The sequence below is a fragment of the Siphateles boraxobius genome, unplaced genomic scaffold (assembly GCF_051911475.1).
Source record: "Siphateles boraxobius isolate OS27281-9 unplaced genomic scaffold, OSU_SipBor_1 22, whole genome shotgun sequence".
In the NCBI taxonomy this organism is placed as follows: Eukaryota; Metazoa; Chordata; class Actinopteri; order Cypriniformes; family Leuciscidae; genus Siphateles; species Siphateles boraxobius.
Genome location: NW_027508833.1, coordinates 10,778,697 through 10,801,931, shown reverse-complemented (window position 1 = coordinate 10,801,931; position 23,235 = coordinate 10,778,697). Strand labels below are relative to the sequence as shown.

General features: G+C 39.5%; 1 protein-coding gene across 11 annotated transcripts in view; it reads left to right on the top strand.

The window, feature by feature from the left end:
• Window positions 1-19,928: 19,928 nt before the first annotated feature.
• Window positions 19,929-23,235, top strand: part of ralgapa2 (Ral GTPase activating protein catalytic subunit alpha 2) — a 214,882-nt gene continuing 211,575 nt past the window's right edge. For 7 of the 11 annotated variants that reach the window (XM_077238642.1, XM_077238635.1, XM_077238639.1 and 4 more), the window contains exon 1: window positions 20,137-20,352. In XM_077238642.1, the coding sequence (XP_077094757.1) occupies window positions 20,247-20,352 (106 nt within the window). In that variant the 5' untranslated portion in view covers window positions 20,137-20,246. Of the gene's footprint in view, window positions 20,353-23,235 lie in introns of all 11 variants that reach the window. The other 4 variants (XM_077238633.1, XM_077238636.1, XM_077238637.1 and 1 more) reach the window with 1 other exon arrangement.

Sequence of the window (23,235 nt, the reverse complement as noted above, 5' to 3'; positions counted from 1 at the left end):
CTTTAGGATTTGCCACAATTTGCACAAGGAAGAGAAAATCCTTGATCTGCGCTTTGAGGCGGTTTCAAAGGCAGATTGGTAGACTGTGACAAAACCAAAATAAAACCGATGTGAGGTCATTCTCATGCACATCTCGAGTGAAGTGAAAAACTTGGTGTAAATGGAAAGAAAATGAGACAGAGAGGAGACTGAGAAAGAATGCTCTGAAGGTAAACAGAAAGCCATGATGAGGCTTTAGCAGCACTACAGCAACACAGCCAATCATAATAGTGAGAGTCCTTGATTTCCTGGAACAATAAAGGACAAACCTGGAGAATGCAGAATTTATGCCTCTCAATTTTTCTGTGTTCGATGGGAATTCTGAGCTTCATTTCAACGTGCTCACCACGGAAGTCCTCAGTCATTGTTAAGGGCCATGCATAAAGTGTACGGCTTTATTCTTTTAATCATAAAACCTCTCGACTTTAATGCATTTAAGAAAAGGTGGTGTGTTTTATATCAAATATCCTGCGACGCACTCAAAGGGCTCTGTTTCGCTGACCGTAATTCAGCAAGTAGGTAGATGGCTTGTTCTTAAAGGTCCCATATTATGCAAAATTCACTTTTGCATGCTGTTTGGACATAAATGTGTGTTGGCAGTGTGTGTACACAACCACCCAATAGTGATAAAAATCCACTCACTCCTTTTTTATTAATCCCCATAAATCATCAGCAGTGTCTCCCAACGACCTGTTTTCAGAATGCTGTTTTAATGACGTCACTAAGTACAGGCCCCGCCCACGAGTGTTGACAGACACTGCAGTTTTAACATAGACCCGCCCTGATCGAGTTCACAGCTGCTGCACTGACGAGAATGTCTCCCAGCGTTGTAGGTGTTGTGTGCCTGGATGTATTAATCCACATAGCTCTCTCTAGTTACTCCCGAAATCTGAGGCAGCCGCTGAAGACGAGGTGGAATTATTTTGTTTTTAAAGAAAATTTAAAGAAAATGCTCCCTCAACTCTACAGAAAATCGTTTATGTACTTGCGCACTTTTTATATCTTACTGTTTGCTCAGCTCTTATGGTGAGTTTCTGAAGTAAAACTAACGCTTCATCTTTTGTGTTATGTACAATAAACTTTATTAAACTCATCAGTATGTTTGATCATCATTCGGACCTGGTCCGAAACAGCAGACTTGTTGGGTATTAATAGTGGATACATACAAGCAGATGACAAATACGTTTTAACCGTAATTAAACTACGAAACTATACCTGTTCCATCTCTATACAGCAGTCTGACTCTGTAGGCATTATTGTCCAACTCCGAGTCGAAATGAACACCGTTACTGAGAGTTTCTGATATTATTATCATCATTCTGTGAGATGAAATTGTCCTGAGACTGAGCAAGCTCCGCCCCCTGTGCCGTGCTCATTTGCATTTAAAGGGCACACACTAAAACGGCGCGTTTTTCTGAGCACCAAAAAATGACAATTTAAACATGCTGTGAAAAATGATCTGTTGGGTATTTTGAGCTAAAACTTCACATACACAATCTGGGGACATCAGAGACTTATTTTATATCTTGTGAAAAGGGGCATAATAGGGGACCTTTAACAATACTGTTGGACATTTCAAATCTGTCTATATTCTTTCTTGATTATAACCTGTTTTTCTTCTTTTTTGTTGTTGTTGCAAAAGTTGGCATATCATGCTCAATGATTGCTTCCTGATATGGCTTGTGATCAATTTCAAAATGAACATTCAAAAACAGAAGAGTCGGCAAGAATGAAGCTAGATGGTGCAAGAATTTTTGGCAAGTTTTTTATGCTAACAAAGTAGTCAAGTCACCTTTATTTATACAGCGCTTTTTACAATACAGAGAGTTTCAAAGCAGCTTTACAGTGGTAACAGGAAATTAATGCAACAGAGTTTCTGCTGTACAGCAGCTTTAGAAGAAAGTCATTGTCCAGCTTAAGTAAGTTTTTTAATGATTCATTACTGTTGTAAAAATCATTAGTTATTAACTTAGGGGCCACTTACAGTACACAACACCGCTTTCAACAAAAAACAGAAAACTTTGAATGCGTAGATCACTGTGTTAAATGATACTTTATCCAGTCCCACTTTATCATAGCTTGACCTTATTGTAAATAGCAGGTGCTAATGTTGTATAATATTACATTATTCTTTCATAAAACCCAAATCATATGTTTATTTCAATAGATGTCTCACACTAGTAATCAGACATTTGCTATTCATGTTCATTCTAGTTTTTGTTGTTACCTGTCAGCTTCTGAAATGCATGCAGGACATCACTGAAGATTGATAAAGTATCAGAAATCATTTTGTAAAACGTCTCAAGTTACGACTTTAACCCTAGTTCCCTGAGAAGGGACGCAGTGTCTTGTTCCCTTCTCAGGTAACATGGGTTACAGTCGTAACCCGAGATGTTCCCTTTCAAGGGAACTTGAACTGCGTCGACTACGACGCTTTAGGGAACGAGTACCCATTATGCCACAACGAGCCCTGCCTGTCCCAGTGTGAAGCTGTGCACAGGCACACTTAGGACGAGACCACTAGAGTGCCTGGCATAGAAGAAATGTCCAGGCTATAGAATCTGATAAAAGTATGAGGGGTGGACCATCCTGCTGCATCGCACACTTCTTGGATCGGGGCCCCTCAAAGGAGGGCTCTAGAGGACGCCATGCCTCTAGCCTAATTAGCCCTCACGGCCAAAGGTGAAGGCAAGCTGCGCACCTGATAGGCCATAGAGATAGCCTGAACGACCCAGTTAGTGATGGTCTGTTTGGATGCTGGAAGCCCCTTCTTGGGCGACCCGAAGCACACCAGCAACTGGTCTGAGTTCCGCCATGAAGAAGACCTCTGGACATACTGTATATCTTGAGAGCTCTGACAGGGCAGAGCAAATGAAGTCTTTCTTCACCCGCCGTCATGTGAGGTGGAGGATGAAAGCCTGCAGAACCGTAGGCCGTCCCACATTAGATGGCACTTTAGGCACATACCCCGGCCTGGGATGCAAGATAGCCTTTAATGTTGCCTGGAGCAAACTTCAGGCACCCATGAGATATAGAGAGCGTCTGAAGGTCTCCTACTCTCCTCAGAGAAGTAATGGCTAATAAAAAAGCTACCTTGATGGAAAGGTTCTTGGCCTCAGCCGACTCCAGAGGTTCGAAGGGAGCCTCGACCAGCCCTTCGAGAACCACTGCCAGGTCCAATGTGGGAACTCTGGTACGAGCCGCAGGTCTCATCCTCCGAGCCCCCCGGAAGAAATGTATGACCAGCTGATGTTTCCCCAGAGGCCCATCACCTAGAGGAGTGTGGAAAGCCTCAATGGCAGCCACGTACACCTTGAGTGTGGACGGGGTAAGACCAGCCAAGAGGTGATCTTGGAGGAACTCCAGCACTGAAGCCAACCGGGCAGTTAACTGGGTCCACCTCACGCTCTCTACACCAAGTGAAAACACACACATCTCCTCGTGGAAGGAGCTCTGGAACTGAGTATGGTCTCAACCACACCAGCCGACAGAACAGCCTCTAGGTACTGAGCCCACTCAGGGGCCAGGCCCAAAGTTTCCACAGGTCTGGTCGAGGGTGAACATTGAGCCCCCGGCCTGTGGAAGCAGATCCCACCTCAGAGGGATCTGCCAAGGCTGGTCTGCCAGGAGTGCTATGATGTCTGAAAACCATACCCGGGCCAGCCAATACGGGTCAACTAGAAGTAGACTGACCCGGAGCAGAGCGATTGGGGGAAAAGCGTACAGGCATAGCCTCGGCCACATCTGTACCATGGCATCCAACCTCAATGGAGCTGGATGGGTGAGAGAAAACCACAGTGGACAGTGGGACGTCCCTCGAGACGCGAACAAATCCACTTCCACTGGGCTGAAATTCTTATATATCGACTTCAACAACTCAGTGTGAAGTCTCTATTCCATTCTCCAGGGCGCAATCTCAGAACCCCCTGATGATTCAAGAAGGAGACCACCGACACATTGTCTGCGTGGTGACCCCTGAGGTCTGGGAGGAAGCTCCTCAGAACCCTGCCATCCATGACCGCGCCCCAGCCCGTGAGGGAGGCGTCTGTCGAAGCGGGTTTCCAGCGACATGACGCTCCCACTACGGGGCCTTGGGACCGAAACCAAGCTTTTTTCCACATAGATAGGGAACGAAGGCTTCTGCACGTAACCCTGATCATGTGGAACGGGTTCCCACTCGGGGAAACCCCTTGGTTTTCAACCACCACTGCAGGACCCTCATGTGCAGCAGGCCGAATGGAATGACATTGGACACTGCTGCCATGAGCCCAAACACTCTCTGAAAATGTTTTACAGTGATGGCTTGGCCTAGCTTTATCCTGGTCACCGTGGCCAGGATGGAATCGATCCGTGCTGGAGACAATTGTGCCCGCATCGTGACCGAGTACCACACGCTTTTTTTCGTGTTGAGTCTCAACCCCAGGCTCTGGATGTGGGCAAGGATGACATCTCGATGCCGAACTGCCAGCTCTTGTGACTGGGACATAATAAGCCAGTCGTCAATATAATTTCGCACCCTGATACCCTGAAGCCTCAGCAGAGCTAGAGCTGCATCCATGCATTAGGGGAGAGAGCTAGGCCGAACGGAAGAAGAACCTTCGAATGGAAGCACCCGATATTGGTATTCTTTGCCCCCAAAAGAAAACCTCATGAACTTCCTGTGTTGAGGGAAGATGGAGACATGGAAGTATTTTAGATCTATCATGACAAACCAGTCCTCGGGCCTGATTTGAATCACAATCTGTTTGAGTGTCAGCAGAGTTTCTTGACTGTACGTTTCAACTGACAAAGATCTAGTATAGGACGCAGAGCCGGCCCGAGCCTATTGGGGGCCCTAAGCAGAATTTGATTTGGGGGCTCTCTCCCACTACGCAAAGCCACCTGTACTTGACAATTATTGACATAAATGTCACGCAATAATGATATATTATAAATGAATACAGTGAGGTTATGTATTAATACAAAATAAATACTTAATAAAAAATAGATCCCTACTTAAATAAAAAAGTTTAACTTTTACTTTACTCTATTACTAACTCTTTGAAACTTCTTAAAACAAACTGTCTCAAAACATATAAAATAAATTATTTGCAAAAAATAATGACAAAACTGAGAAATCAGAAACATAATAAGAGCAAGGGTTCAACAATGACAATTATTGTTGAAAACTGTAAAAATATTATTATTATTTCTCAACTGTCTCAATACAGTGTAACTGTCCTCAAAATCTTTTTTATTATTATTATTGTAACAGACTTTGTTGGATTGTGCATGACAGAATCCAACAACGTATGTTACTATAATACCGGTAATGATGTACTGGCGCTCGTTGTATGTGTGTATGCAATCTATTTTTACCCCCGGGGCTTGCCGTGGATAGGAATGGGTCGTCCGCACTTGGTAACGGAGTGTCGCAGGTTTTTGGAGTTAGTGATCTGATGTGTGGTATAATAAAGTGGAGAAGAGTTCAAACTGCTATGTTTATTATTTATTCAAACTGCTACCCTTACACCTAGAAGGTTAAGTTCCCCTGCGGCTATTTTCTCCAACTTAAACCGATACCATGACTATGCGAAGTTGCGCACGAATTGTCTATGCACTCGCGAGGTGTCTAGATTATGCGCATGACTTAAACGCTGACAGACACAGCAGCAGCTGTTGGCAGGTATATTGATCATGAAAGCAGAATTTTCTTGTCTTGAATTATTCATTCATTCATTCATATTCATTCATTAATTTATGTCACTTGTTTAAGTCATCTAAAAAAAACCAAAAATTTAAACTTGAGGGGGCCCCAAGCAGCCGCTTAGTTCGCTTATGCCTCGGGCCGGCCCTGATAGGACGCAACCCCCCATCCTTTTTAGGAACAATGAAGTATCGACTGTAAAAACCCTAATTCTCTGTCGAGTGAGTACAACTGCTCTATAGCTTCCTTTGCTAAAAGAGCTTTCACCTCTTACTCCATTACCAGAGCCTGCTCAGGATTTACTAACATGAGCAACACCCCGTTGTAGTGTGGCGGATGAGAACTGGATTCTGTAGCCTTTCTCGACGATCTGCAAGACCCACTGAGATATATTCTGTAGATTCTTCCACTCTGTCAGATAATCTACTAAGGGTACCAGTATCCCGAGACTGGTCTCTTGTGTAACTGGAACAGACCTGAAGCATTCTGGCAGGAAGCAACCGAAGTGACTGTTTTTGAACCCCCCTCAGAGGGTGCGAGTTTGACGCAGCGTCGAGTTGACACTACACTGTGTGCTCGCTGGAGACTGACTCCGCCCCGAGCCACCAAGGGTGGCGGGATTGGCAGAACGCCCCCCTGAGGACCCCGAGGTGGAGTGGGAACCATATACTTAGGTGTATACCACTCCAACATTTGTGCTTGGGGGCTGAAAAGTCGGGATGCAGATCAGGAAAAAATGGAAAGCCCCGTGATGGAGGTGACACATTTGTTTGTGACAAAAAGCGCTTGTCTAATTTGCTTTTGGGACGAGCGCCGTGTTTCTCGGCCGGCCAGTCAATATTAAGTTTAGCCACCTCAACACCTCATCACCTCCACCAGCTCTTCATACGCTGGGGAAAGAGGTGGCGAATCCTATTCCCCTTTATTTTCACTTACAATGCTCAACTCATCTAATTCCTCGGAACTAGAGCACTGAAGCATTGGGCTCTCACCCCGGCGGAAGCAGCCGCTGGGCAGGCTTCCGACACTGGTGAGAGAAAGCTGGGTCCCTCGGGTAAAGAAGAGAAAGACGTCTCTAACACGTCTCTAACACCGCCGAGAGATCCATTTGCGATCCCCAAGAATGCCTTCTCCATGCTGCCTCAGCAGAGCCGGGTCCAGATCCCTGAGGATCGCAAGCCTGGCCACTTTCCTCGAAAAGTGACAGGCGAGAGTGGAGCATGCAAAGCGGAAGCCTCTCACAATGTTGACAGTCAGCCCTCTCGAAGGCTGACATAGCATGCTCCGCTCCCAAACACATAACACACGAATCATGTGTATCCCCACCCATGAAATAACGCAGGCAGGGAGAAGCACACAATTTGAATGATTGCATTTGTTTCACCATGAATTACTGAGTGAACAGACAATACAACAGTAAATATAACAGACATTTTCAACATAGAGTGCTTGCTGAGGCACAGAAGCTAATGCCGGTCAGACCGGATGTGCTTTTATCCTTTCCTGGTTGTGACGTCATCCGCCTAGTTGACATTCATGCTTCAGACGCAATCATGCAGGGGTGTTCCCAAAGTGTCATCGACGCAGTGCGAGTTCCCTCGAAAGGGAACTGCACATATAACTGAATAATGCCTTTAGTAGCTGAAGTGTTTAATGACGTGCTTCGTGGATGATGCATATTTGTCTTGAAATTACTGTGTTCACATATGATGGGCCCTATTTTAACGATCTAAGCTCATGGTCTAAAGCGCAGGGCGCAAGTGCACTTAGGGCGTGTCCGAATCCACTTTTGCTAGTTTAACAACGGGAAAAATGGTCGGCGCGCCCAGCGCATGGTCTTAAAGGGTTGTCCATATTCTCTTAAGGAGTAACGGGTGTGTTTTGGGCGTAACATGCAATGAACCAATCAGAGTCTCATCTCGCATTCCCTTTAAAAGGCAGTTGTGCTCACGTCATGGCGATTCGCTGTTTACATTGAGGAATTTGCAAGCAGAAAGACTAAACGCTTCTCTTGCGAGGAAACTGATCTGCGCAAGCAGACCATCTACGGGACAAGCCGGATTCCATCATATCTTTGGTACACAATATAAATTTTTTACATTGTAATCCTTTTATTTTTAATATTTGGCATGTTTGTGTGCTGCTGCATGTCCATGTGTGTGTAATAAGCAGAGTGTATGTGCGTCATGTACCCGACTATAGATGAATATTACTAATGCACGCTTTAAATAATAAAAAATATAAAAATTTGCACCATTGACTTTAGACCAGGTTTTGTTGGTCAGTGGCGCAGTCCATTTCAGTTTCCTCAAAATAGCAACGCGCCAACAATGCGTCTGAACACACCTCGTTTTCAGACCAGCAGCCCATGAGCGCACAAATGGGTCCAAATGCATTTGCTATTTAAACAGTGTGGTGCAGGACGTGAAAATGATAACATGCGTCGGGCTGAAACTAGCATAATACACTTGCGTTGCGCTTGGCGCTGCATTTCACCGGGTGTATGAAAGGGCCCTATATGATATTGTTGATCCATATTCTCTATATTCCATTAACAAACAGAACATGCTCTGTGGCTCTTCAATTTTCTACAGAGTACTTTGACCTGATATTATCAACAAAATCAGATTAACATTCTACAACCCTAAATAAATGAATTGCGAAGAAACACATCCACAGGATATCAATAAAGAAGTGATCTGACAATGTTGAAATTTGCTGCTACCACATTAACCCAGTTTTAATGGGATTTCAGACAGATAATGGCACAAATTAATGTTTCCTTTCAAGTGAATGTGCTAACTATGACAAATTGATTCCCTGTTCTCTCCTGAGCTTTTTCTTTTTTGGCTCTATTTTAATTTTAGATGAAGCAATAAGAGATTAATGGTTGCTATCTCATCTTTTCACATCTAATGAAATTACAGAAGAGGATATGATTAGTTGAACAATGGCATAAGAACCCACTTTATGCAAGCAATCTCATGTTAAAAGGAGCTGAAAATTGACACAGACTGAAGAGGAGGGAATTTGGCAGTATATACCCACATTTGTGTCTATGGATTATGGATTTCCACCCAGGGATTTTAATGGAGCTATACACAAAAGTCATCTGCGGCCAACCAGTGCTACTCAAAACCTTGGAACGGTAACTTTGTTATTGTTTAATGGTCATTCATGGCTGAAGGATGCGGATCACAGGCAAGTAATGTGGGGCTGCTGTTTGTTTGGGACTAAAATGCACCACTGGGTCTTTTAGACGGGTCCTAAAAACAAACATGCCTCTCTAGTTATCTGAACAGAAACAATGCCTGGTCAAGGCTTGTTGCTTCTCCTTGCGCCGAATCTCTAGAAGGAATAAAACCACCGGTTTGGTACATTGTTCAGATTGATCAAGCTTCTGCTGAAGCCTAAATCTTGCTTTTTTGGTCTTTATCTAATTAGCTAATCCATAAGGCGGTGAAACGTGCTCTGTATTATAAATGTCATATGAATGCCATTGGCAAACACAGGGCTCCACTCTGCCAACACTACCCTGCAGTACATGGCTATTAAATATTGAGTTTGAACTACTTCTTTTTTTATGTTATGAGAAAAAGACTACAGAAGGAAACATCAAATCAACAATCAATTATACAATCTATCTATCTATCTATCTATCTATCTATCTATCTATCTATCTATCTATCTATCTATCTATTTATCTATCTATCTATCTATCTATCTATCTATCTATCTATCTATCTATCTATCTTCCGTCCATCCATCCATCCATCCATCCGTCCGTCCGTCACTTTAAAACAAATTATTTGTAAATCTAATCTCAATAAAGTGGCTGCAGGATAAGATGATATTTCTGTTAAAAATACAATTTCCAAATCAGAGAAGAAACTTCAGGCTCTTCTCCAAAAAGATCAGTAACCTCTCTTTTAGACCCAAGAGGCTTTCAAGAAATGTTAAGAATTGAAATGCAGAGCTTGAGAGATAAGGTCAATAAGGTTACGAAGATAAGGTCAAAACTAAAACTACAGAGGCAGGGTATGTTTTAAAGAAGAGAACTGCTCTAAAACGCTGTCTGCTAGCAGTCATCAGTCTCATTAAGTGTGATTCATGCTCAGCATGCTTTGCATGCAAATCTTGTTTCGGATATTTCTACCAAAAGACTTGGAACAAGTATGATTTTAGCATATTCTAGAGAGATGAAATAATGTCCTTCGGCAGCAGATTTAATGCAATGACGCAATGCGCTTTAGATAGAGGCTAGCATCCGCTCCTTGCGAATTGCTGGTGTGAGGAGTCATACACCTTTAGCGCAAAGTCTCTACAACCATCAAAACAGGGGGCCGTTATATATGGAGGATATGCAGGAGCCCTCATTGGTGCATTTCAAATTCAATTTAGCGATAGAAGATTGACTGAGGGGTTCTCCCCCCTCGTCTTTTAAAAAAGATTCTTTTTTCCATAGCTCGTTTCTTTTGAATAACGTGGCACAGCATTTATCCCTGTCCTTCACATATCCTCGGCTCTGCAGTCTGCTGCTGCCTTTGACGTTGCTTATGTGTCCTTAGGAATAAAAAGAAAATGGGGGTGGGGGTGGGGGATAGAAAATAAAATTAGCTATTGTTTTCCTTCGATTCCGGGCAACAGTTCAGATATAGCAAGGGCACAGAGCCATGCGCTCCACAACAGACGTCGCTAGGGACGCAAGACAAAAACCCACAGCAAAATACACATTTGTAGACGTCTTACACCAGGTTGTGGCTATACGAGACTCCTCTTTTTGCAGGGTTCAGGGGTGTTCTCCGGGGTTGAGAAGGAAGGTGGGGGTACGGAGGTGCTGCTGCGGACCTCAGCGAAGACAACCAATCTCCTCATTCAAGCCTGCCTCCACACAGCTCATATTGTCAGTTTGCCAGTTTAAAGGAACCTTGAGCAGCATCAAAGATCTTTTCAAAGCCTTAATCCTAATAGGTCGTGGTTTGTTCTGTCACATCAAAGACGTGAGCGAGGGAGGTACAGAGGGGAAATATGCGTCGGGTAGGGGAGCTGGCAAACGATTCTTATGGGGAAGATTGGCAGAGGATTTGCTGCAAGGCGTGCACTAAAATCTGAAATATCGGCCATGGAAAGCCTGCTGTAATAGATATGAAATGGGCCTTCTCAACACCATGAAAGGCTGACATTTGCTGAAAGATTGTCACGAGAAGCCCTTTTATTCCCTGCCATCTATCAAGCGTTTGTACTGCCACCTTGTCCGTACTGGAAATTCGCAAGTGTCACTCTCGGCGGCATGTTCCGGATTGGTCATTTCCAATGGTGCCCCCCCTCCCCACACACACACACACACCGTTGACTGCCGAATCTTCAGCTCGAGAACTCTCCGGTCTAACCCGAGGAAATAAATATGTTATCTTGTACGCTAGTGCATCTGCGCACGTGTGTGTTTACTTCTCACCTCTGGACACTTTAATCTGTAGTTCAGTGTCTCATGCATTCACACCGATACAATCGTCTTACATAAACCATCTTCCTGTGAACCAACATGACATAAGTGCTTGGTTAATTAGCCGTCCGAGGGAAAGCAGGGTATCGATTTTCTGTCAGCACATTAGAAAAGAGGCCTTTTGTTTTCAAGGCCGTCCACATGATAGCGGTGATAAACCGTGCCTTTCACCGACAAGAAGATACTAATAAAACAAACCTAAAAAAGGAGGTATATCACCAGTCTCAGTTGGAGACGAGGAGGAAAGGAACGATAATGATGATGCTGAGATCTCTAACATTTTGAGTCAACATAAAGAAAAAATTCACTGAAGTGACTTTGTTTTTTTTAACTGAGAGAAGCTAAACTCTGGAGTTTAAGGGGACTGGCTGGTTGTGTGTGTTTTGTGATGATGGTCTGTCTGAAATCCCACTGGTGCTTGTTATTTCACACCCCTGTGGCTGCAAGTTTGACAACAATCCCTTAAAAACTAGCAATACAACTTACTGGGCTAACAAGGTTAATCTGAGTCTGAAAAGACTGTTGTTCTTAGCCATCCAAATAGGTCCCTAAAGAGCCACTTAAATCTTTAGTTTTTTGTTGACTTGGACCAAGAAAATATGGGAAGCCAAATTGGATAATGGTGTTGCACAATGATACAAAAATATCTTGATGAAAATAATAAATGCCATAAATTAGTGACCATTTTTGCATCCACATCATTTCCCAATTAAGCTCTAGATTCCTTGAGGCTTTATTCTGAAAAAAGGTTTACATGCTTCACACCTAATATTCTTGTGTGATGAGCATATTCCGAATAAACAAATAAGTGCATGTTTTTTCTCCTCCGCTATTTTCACGCTTTTGGTGTTTATTAATTATTTTAATAATTCTGCACAGTGCTGTGATTAACGCAATAATTGTCATTCATGTCCTTGACAATGAGGAAAATGTAGGTCATGGAACTATAACGGTGCTTTCAGCCCTAGTGAAAAAAAGGTATACTTTATTGTATTTGAAGTATATTCATTTTTTCAATAGTACATTAGTCAGGTACAATGTTATGAGCTTGGTTGAGACCATAAAATAAGGGAATTTATGATTTTTTGCCATTTTTTTAACTATGTCAAGCAAATGTGTCATTACCATCACATCATCGAATGTATGTAAAAAAATAAAACTTAAATGATAAATCAGTGCTTTTAAAACATTTTGTGGTTTCACATGGAATCTATTTTATCTTGAACTTAATGGGATTGTTGATTTTTACTTGCAAGATGAACTATAGTCACTTAAGTATCTACATTTCTGATTCATCAATCTACTCTGGCTTGGAATATAAGCTTATTTTAAGTGAATGCCATATATCAAAACTTTTTTAATACAGTGATAATTTAGACTGTCCAACTCTGTCAGAAATATATAATTGTAGGATGTTTTTGTAATTTATACATCATTTATTGCCAAAAATATGTATGGTAATGGTGATGGTGATGACATTGCAGTTCTGGTAATGACAGTTTGTTGCGGTGATGACAAATCACCGATCATAACCTATTGTAATTTAAGAGCCTAAGTGACTTCAGACCAAAAAAAAAAACACCAGCTATTAATTGGTTTAAACATCAAAACAGTTTAATCTGATTATGGAAGACCAAACAGGAACTGTGTGTATCTGTCGTAATCACCACCGCAACCTGTCATTACCAGCACAAGCTGTAATGTGCTTGTAATGACTGTGCTGGGAATGACAATTAAGTCAAAAAACTAGCCTTGCTAGCAAAGATGATGACTAAGCAAGTGTAGCTAGCTTTCTACATGTAATGTACACTTTTTTAACTAATAAAGTGATAAAAATAATCCAAAAATGTTTAAAAATACAGAAATACAACACATATGGTAATGACGCATAATAAGTGTACATGCCCAACACAAAGAATAAAGAGTAGATTTATTACTTTTCTGGACATCAAGGCATCAGTCTTGCAGCTTGAAATCCATGTGCCCCACTATGCTATTAGGTTACCATGGCTACCAAATAAACCTTTGATGAAAAAACTGTTAAAAAGTGCCTTTATGCAGAGCGTGTTGGTAATGACAGCTAAACCATGGGACAGGTAGAAATTAAGCAAAATAAAGTACAAAATGCATATGCTTAATCTGTGCCTGTAGTTTATTAGTTCAGGTAACATTTAATTCATTTGCATTTTTTTATTATTAATTTGTGATAAATAATGTTTGAGATTTGTTACGACAAGTGAAAACTCTGGTTTGCGGACAACACCAAAACACAGATATTGTACCACAAAACACCAATAAAATGTGTTAAAATCATTAGTAAGAGCAGCCATAAAATAAGTCTAGGCTTGTTTTTGTTTATACTAATTATTGGTGGTAAAATGTATTAGGTTGAATTAGTTTTTAATAGAATTACACCCTCAGTACAGAAATAGGCCCGAATTCTGGGAAATACCCAATTAGTCCCTGTGTAGGGACTAATTGGGTATTTCCCAGAATTCGGGCCAAGTACTAAGCATACTTGAATTTGGTCCAATTTAGTACACAAAAGTACACTAAATACACGTAAAGTTATGCTTTACTACAATTTAATTTCAACTAAAATATACCTAGTACAAAATTAGTTGTTTCGAAATAGCACACTTCAAGTTAACTAATCATTAACACACTTGAAGTATACTGATAATTAGTCTGCCTGCAAGTAGGCATATTTTTTTTCACCAGGGAGTCATCTGCACCAAATTGTGTTTCATTTGGACGTGCGTGTTTAAATGACTATCCCGTTGCAGTGGATATTCCGAAATCCAAAATTAATACAATTAATACATGCACATGCCAGCTGTCTTGTACAGTAGGTGTTCTAGAAGTCAGAATGTTAACGTGGTAACATAATCCATATTCTAATATTAGTCGTAGTTTGGTTGTACATTAAATTCTTCCATGTAACGTACACTGGGAAAAAAAATAGTGTAGAAAAAGATTTCCCTCTGAAGTTGCCAAATTGCACAAACAATTACAAAGAAATTAAAGTGAAAATAGTGAAAGAAGTATTTTCCTGTAAAACATACTCCACTAATCTGTTTTATTTACTTGTTAAACTTTATTTACAGTGAATGCAATTAAGAGAGGATACAACATTCATACTGATGGTGTAAATACCACTCTGTTCTCAGCCGTTGAAGCCATCGGGATCGCATACATGCATGGGTCAGCTGGACACAGCAGGCATTAGTATTCAAACTGACATTGCACCAATCAGTGGTGGAGGAACGGTATGGAGGATTGGGGGGTGAAGCGGGAAGTGATTGTGTTATGAATTCAAGATGGCACCAGAGCAGTGATGATGGGACCGGGTGGAATCACTCGGAGGCCTTCATTTCTTAGACCAAATCAGAGCTACTGATTTCTGTTCGTGTTTCTAAGTTTATTAACAAAATGCATGTGCACACATTATGATGGTTGTGTTTTGTGTGTCTAAGTGAATCAATCCCAACACATGTTAAGTTGTTAAAAAGCACACAATAAAGAAGATGAAAACTTGACTGATAACTGCCTCATGTCGAAGGTCGAATTTCAAGCAGTCTCATTGAAAACTAAAATCTGTTTGTCAGATGAACACTGCTATTTGAAATGTGAGGCTGCTAGTCTGTTATTTTCTGAGATGAATAAATGAAGAGAGAAATTACTTCCCAGTTTAACTGATGTACGGTTCAAACCTTTAAAAGCTAAGCTATGGTCACAGGGCAGGTAATGTTACGTTTAACCAAACTCAATTATGACAGAGATATTTTGGATCACACATCGGCTATCTCTTTTCCTAAGTGTCTGATGACAAATTTAATTGGAATCAGATTATAGAGTAAGAAAACTGAAAATCTATTTGCTGTGTAGTTTTTATAGCACATTCACCACGGAGACCCCTGCCATATATGACCAAAAACACCTTCTCTCCATTATAAGAATTCCCCTCTCCAATGCTTATTAATTTCACAGTAGATTATCTGCTCAGATACATCTTGTGTTTTGGGACAGAGCTTTTTAATTAATTGTGTGCTTGGCTTTATAAGTATGCACACGAAATCTTAATGAATGAATTTTAATTACAGTTGTAGGTGATTCTTAATGTAGCCTTCCTACATGTTTATCTGTGCTTTTGAATCCATTATAAAAACCAGAAGTGCATCCTTTACAATTTTACAATAGAAGTATATAGCAAATATATAAACGTCAAATGTAGCCCATTATTGTATTGGGATATAGCTTTGATTAAAGATGTTCAACGTGTTCAGGATGAAATTATCAGCAAACTGAAACAGAACTTGACGTCGACGTATCGCAGCTGTTTGTTTGTTTGTTTTTTAATAAAAAGAAACGTATTGAAAACGCCCTCTGCAGGACAAACGAATGTCTGAAAAAATATGAAGGAATAATATTACATGAGGGTGTAAAGTAATGTATTATAGCATAGAGATTTAAGTATATATTTGTTTGAGGCAGGCTATTTATTCGATTGCACATTATTTATTATTATTATTTAATTTAGCCTATTTATTTATTTAATTAATTTATTTTTGCTCTGCTTTGACTGGTTTGGCTACACTGCGTGGACCTAAAGCATTCAAGATCAAGCAAACACAGTAATGAATGTAGGCTATTTTATAGTTATGAATGTAGGCTATTTTACAGCAATAAATGTAGGCTATTTTATAGTAATGATTGTAGGTTAGTCTATAGGCCTAATTCTCTGTGAGTTGAAAGCTGTCGCTGGCTGTTACTGCGGTTTAGCTATTCCACAACCAGGTCTAATACAAGTGTGAGACTAAAGTCAGTCAGCATCAACGCACGCATTTACTTTAAATCCAGGAATATTTCTCTGTCTGAAGAAATATTTACAAGCAGGTAGTCCCCTAGGCTACATTTAGGAATAATATAAACCCCGCGTTGTTCCTTTAATCTTAATCGGATACGTTTACTTTTAACGACACTTTGATTCACATCAAGGAGAAAACATAACCACACAAAGACAAAAGTCAAGTATTTGCAAGCTCTTCATGTGAATTTAGTAGAGACAAGTGCTTTCAAGCCTTCCATTAACGTGTTTTTTAAAGCTGAAGCAGTGTTTTTTTCATGGAGTCATCTCGCCACCCTGTGGCCTTATTTCCCACACATCCTGACAATCGGTTCCCTTTAAATATACACTGTAGCCTACATATTTGAATGTAACAAATTTAGGTCTGTCATTCTAGTAGGCTACTATACTTACAGGATGTCTGGAAAATGTTGTTTGACCCGTAGCCTAAGTTATAGGCTAGGCTACACATTTACAGTTGCTCATTTTGTTAACGCATTCTAGCCTACAACAGCGATCTGTTGCTCACTCATAGCTAACCTCTTATTTTAGCTTGCTTACTAATCTAGTTGTTTCTTTGACGAACTTTTATTGCTCCTCTTTTGCAGTCGCTTTGTAAAAGAGTTTGCTAAATGCATAGCCTACATGTACCGTAAAATGCTTAAAAAACCTTAATTTCATTTGGTCAACAGATTAAATACCCTAGACGTTAGACAGACAGTTGTGATTAAATATATGAACACTAAACAATTCCAACCATTGTTCTAAAACAATTTAGAATGTTTGCTTTTTAATAGTTTTAGCAGTTTGAAGATGCGTTATTTCAGGTGGCTCAAAGACGCCATCTGCCGTCTGTCTTTATCAGTGCATGTGACAGAAGTAGCCTAAACTAATTAATTGTAATGTGGACTCATGATTTTTCTGTAAAGGTGCTTTGAAACGATGTGTATTCTGAAATGCCCTATACAAATAAATGTGAACTGAATTGAATTGAATTGAACTTCTCTAAGTAATTCTGAAAAATGGTGTTGTCTGGTTTAATTCAGACAAATAAAACTGCACACATATTCTCGTCATCCATTCTCTAACAATATCACCTCTGAATTAGTATTTATAGGTCACATCAGTGAAGGGGACATTTAAAGGGTTAGTTCACCCAAAAATAAAAATTCTGACATCAGTTACTCGCTCTCAAGTTACTCAAAACCTGTATGAGTTTCCTTCTTTTTCTGAACACAAAAGATATTGGTAACCAGAAAAGTTTCTGGTCCGCATTGACTTCCATAGTAGGCTATTTTTTCTTTCATACTATGGAAGTCAATGTAGACCAGCAATTGTTTGGTTACCAACATTCTTCAAATATCTTCTTTCACCTCTGTAATTGTGACCAATGATGTAACAATGATGCCTCTTTATGCACACAAAAACAAACAAATGACACACTGTTACTATAAGCTGACAACATGTATATTGTCATTTACACTTTTATTTATATCAATATTCAGGCAATATACGATTGCAAATTGGTGGACACTAACCATTTATCCAATTCATTTTTCTTAAAGGGATAGTTCACCCAAAAAAAATGAAATTTCTGTCATCCTTTACTCACCCTCATGTTGTCCCAAACCTGTGAGAAATCTGAGAGCGTTCTGTCCCTCCATTGACAGCCTATGAAACTAATTTGACACTTCAAAAAGTTCATAAAGAGATTGTAAAACTAATCCATATGAATTGAGAAGTTTAGTCCAAATTTTCTAAAGAGACTCGATCACTTTATATGATGAACAGATTGAAGTTAGGCTTTTAGTGACATATAAAGATTCATCAACTCACACATCAGTTGTGGTAAACTGAGCTCAATTTCTCGTGTGTCAGGTAGATTCTGCTTCTGTTCATGTCCACTGATAAATGTTTATATGTGAATAAAAGCCTAAATTCAATCTGTTCATCATATGAAGCGATCGAGTCTCTTCAGAAATTTTGGACTAAACTGCTCAATTCACATTGAGTTTTGAGAAATTAGTTTTACAATTTTACAACTTTTTGAAGTGTCAAAGTAGTTGAGTAGCTGTCAATGGAGGGACAGAATGCTCTCAGATGTCATTAAAAAGATCTTCATTTGTGTTCTGAAGATGAACGAAAGTCTTACGGGTTTGGAACGACATGATAGTGAGTATGATGACAGAATTTTCATTTTTGGGTGAACTATCCCTTTAAAGCTTTAGTATAGAATACAAATCAAGCATATATATGGCATTTTAGCTTTAATTCAATTACCAGCTTTGCAAGCACGTTCTTGTACTGCAAATACATTTTCTTTCTGGTAAACCTCATAATGTTAATTTGCAACTAATTGATTGAAATAATATAAATGAATCTGATCTAAACATGGCTCAGCACAACCTTTAGCTCAGTTACGCCACAGGAGATATTTGTGTCATAGAGAGATTTCAGCAGTGATTGGCAGCTGATAGTATGTGCCAACAATAGAGAAAGCTCTGCTCTGACCCGACACCCTTCAACAGAGGGACACAAGCAGACCCGGCCAGCAACAAACACATGGACACAGCCACATCAATGGGTCCTCATGACGGGACACTATACTTAAACAAGCACCATCCTCTGAATGAGATGTTAAACCAAGCAAACATCCCATTGCACTTCTCGTAAAGAGTAAACTATAGAGTAAATTGTTCTATATAACCTTAAGGATTCAGTCAGATGCCTCATATATTGAGACTTTTAGGGGTTCCATCATGTGATCATTTTATGGAAGTTTTATTTTATTAGTTTTAATTAATTAATTCTGTTATAAATCATTTTTATTTTGTATCAAATGTTATGAATTTAACGGCTCGTAAACATACTTTATAGAAAAAATGCAAATAAACATGAAACTATTATGCAAACACATTTCTCCTTATACAGAACCTTTTGTTTTTGGCATAAAGGGTTCTTTAAAATAGAGTCAAATATTTTTGTATTATATAATTGACTATTGTTCCTGGCAGGTTATGTTTAAATTAATCCATTTTGAATAAAAGAAAACCCTTTAGAGGTTCCCGTGATCATTGTATGGATTTAGTATTAATTTATTTTGTTTTAATTTATTTATCTTTTTAATAAATATTGTGAATTACATGTAAAAAAAATGTGTTTGTGTTTTATAGTGCAGCTTATTGAAAAGGAAAGGGATTTTTTTTTAAATAAATAATTTTGCTGTACAAGCTTTAATACACATTTTTACTAAACATTTTCGAAAACACATTCCTTATCAAAAGTATGATTTTATAAATTTATGGTCTAATATTAAAAAATAAATACTAATAAATGTATGTTACACCTAAATTTATCAGAAGTCTACATACTGTATTTTTGTGATTGTGGTGCACATGCGCAGTAATCGCAGCAGGTGGATGCAATATCAAAATCATTCACCAGAAGGCGCGCGAGTATAATGTACCATTTCAGGTACACCTGCTACATCTGAACATGCGGGCTACGTCATGACGTAGGCCGTAGGGGATGTAATCATCATATCTTTTATCATGGAAGAAATCGAAATGTTTAATAATAATGGCACATAATATGAAGACATTTACATTATCTGGATCATTATATGAAAATAGGTAAATAGGGCAAATGTTTAAAAAAATTTGAAAGCGTGAAATTGTTTTTGCTAGGTAAAGAGTAGAAGTAGTAGTAGTAGCCTAATACTACTACTACTACTACTACTACTACTACTACTACTACTAATAATAATAATAATAATAACAACATGAGGTGGTGTATCTGTCTATACTTCCGTATTTACACACCCACAACGGCGATATGTGTTGCCATATTTTCAAAAACACCTAGGGATGTATATTGTAATGCATTCAATAATGCACTACTGAATGCAGATCAAATATGTCACATATTTCGTAGACTAAACCTTTGTTTTGTCAAGCAATGAACATTCGTGTCAGTAGAAAGCCTGTAAATACTGAGCTAAATGTGTTTGTTTATTTCTCACAGTAATCGAAGGGGAGTGTTTTCAGCAGATCTGGCGCCCTGCCGTCGGTCGTTCGGTCAGTCTTTCGGGCAGCTGCTGTTCTTCACACACATACAGGTCTGAATGGTGAAAGGAAGGTAAAACCGGCTACAAAATCGCCTTTTACAGCGGAATGTTCACTCGAAGGGTTTATGGAGACGTCAAGAAATCTACACAGAAAGTTCTGGACCCAAAGAAGGATGTTTTCACGCGTTTAAAGCATCTACGCGCGCTGTTAGGTGAGTGAGACTGACAGGACTGAAACATTTAGAGGCATATTCCCTAACGTTACACCACGGATTTATACTCAGCATGTCTGCAGGCTTCAAGGTTTAAATGACACAGAGATGTTCAAATGGGTGTTAGAATGTGAAACAGGGGCTTTAATGTGCGTGTTACTCCATTTGTGATCGATAATGTATGGATTGAATGATTAGCGTTAGCTAGCTTATCGTGCTACATCAACAACAGACCTGACAGCCTGTTTTGTGTGAATATACCAAATATATAAACAACAAACATGACACACATACATGTGTGAATATACAGAAAATATAAATAACAAGCACACACACACACACAAATTTGAACAACAAACATAATACAAGGATGTCTTTAATATATATATATATATATATATATATGAACAACAAATATAATAAAAGGAGATGTGTCTGAATACAGAATATGTAAAAAACCTGACCTGACAGTATGTCATCTGCGAATATATGTACCATATATGTAGAGATGTTGTAAGCATATTGCGTAGGCTAGTTGTGCTTGTAGTCAATTGTTTTGTACATTATTTGTGATAATGCTATGAAAGATGCTAAACTGTGCGAACATACTTTCTGGCCAGGCTGTCATACAAAGAAATTATGAACACATGCCAAAAACAGGAGAGAACCAACAAAATATTAATAACTGATTATGTTGTAGTCCAATGTGATTTTTCTTGTGAGGTTATTGTTTTTCTATTTTTGTTGCATGGTAAAGTAGAACTTGTAGTTGTTGTTTGCCTTTTCTTTCCCAAATAACCGAACTTGTAGAGTCATTTAAAACAAATATCCCCTTAAGACATCACTTTTGGCCACCATTGTGTACTGTATATATATTATATGGTAGACAATCTGTAGAAAAGGCTGATATAAAGCCATATCGCACGGCTATGAGTGTGATGGTGCGTTTATACAACATTTCAAACTTCTATGGCACAAGTATGTAAATAAGTAAGAAACAACAACAGTGTCTTTAAAACCCAATTAAAACTACTTCCTTCTGCCACGGATTTAAATCTCAAGTCGACAGTTCAACAGTTGAGCCAACATGGTTTATTTCACCTCATCTATTTTCCTGATTTATTATAGGTTATTTATCATATAGGCCAACTGGTAAAACAAACAAAAAACCTCTATCAAAAAATAAAACCACTATCTCAAATTTAGTCGAGGTCCATGTTTGGATTTATTACAGTTCATCACTGAGAAGGTTTGATCGCAGCAAAGAGCGCAAGCGGCTCGTAGACACTTTCATTTAAGCAGAACATCTCAAATGGATATCGCTGAACTGCAGCTTACTTTTTTTGTCTGTGTTTTCAGATCATTTGCTCTTCTTCCGGAGAGAGCACGTTCGCATTATTGGCAGATTGCAAATAAGTAAAACAATGAAGAAAACGTGTTCTTTTAACAGAAAAGCTCTGATTGGGGGATTAACATTCTTTAAATATGGCAACCGTAATCATGAAAGATTGTAGCTGCTTGTTAAAAACAATCTAATGTTTTGTCCTCGTTTATTTGACAGAAACTAAGTGATTTTGATCAAGTTTTTATTTTTTGAACAACATTTTAGTCTCGTCATTTTTCATCAATGATATTGCATATTGATATAGTCACAGTTATCGTTTAATGACGTTGAAGTCATCTCGTTATCGTCTTGCGTCTTAGTCATAGTAAAAAAGATCGTCAATGAACATTTTATGTCATGGATTAACAAAATCGTTAACAAAATTAACGCTAATAGCGAGCTAGCTTTGAAAGCATGAGATCCTACCCTCCATTCAGTGCGTCTCCAAAGCCACACCTCCTTCACAGCAGGACGCAAACAAAAGTGTCATGAGAGATGGTATTAAACTATCTCATGTCTCAAAGCATATAACATTACAATAATAACGTACATAATCAACTTAAACACTAAAACTGCTGCAGATTTTTTTCAGAGTTTATAGTGTTACCATTGAAACGCATAAATTCCAGTCACGAACCGCTCCAAGTATAATGTAACTGTTTTCCATCTCTTCCAAATGACAGCAGTTCTGGCGTGAACGCGGCATTAGCTTGTTGTTTCGGTTCAGGAGGAACTGTAAAAGGTGCTGCTGTTTTGGATGTGGTGCTCGATGACTGACATCTGTCTAACTTGGTACAGCTTAATAAAACTGCGCTGATGACGTGTGATGTCTGTCCGAGCAATTGTGTGGAGGTATGGAAATACATGCGTTGACAGGGAGGTAGAACATCTTATCATTGCATTCGGACCGAATGCAGTGATTGGACGAACATTTTATGGTCCTACTCCTTCCACCAGCATAACAAAAAATGCTTCTGGTAGGGCTGTCACGATAACCGCAGTAGTGTAGTACCACGCTACTGACAGGCCAACCGTAGAGGAATGCAAGTAACCGCAGCAATTGCGATATTTGCATGCTTTCTTTTTTCATAAGGCTACCCTTCTTGTTTTGAACTTCGTGCATGTGTATTGAATGCTAAATAAGTTAATAATGATAACAACACTGTTTATCATGGTGATTTGTACAGCGGCTTCGTGGATTTGCACTTAAGCTTAAACAGACAGCGAATAAGCTTAAACGCACTCGACTGAGCACGTGCGATTACCTGCGTCTGTCTTTGAGGTCAAGTTATATATTCGTGAAAAGGTTGCCGTGTCCAAGGAACGCGAAATATTTGTCGTATCACCCTTTTAACATTTAAGGGTATTTACCATGAATGGCGTCAGCGTCAGCACTGGTCAGCATCAACAGCGCGAGGAAGCCGCGGGAAAAAAAGTCAGCGAGTCACGCATTGAATCAATACGGAGCCCCCCTAGTCTCACTTTGTAAAAAAAAAAAA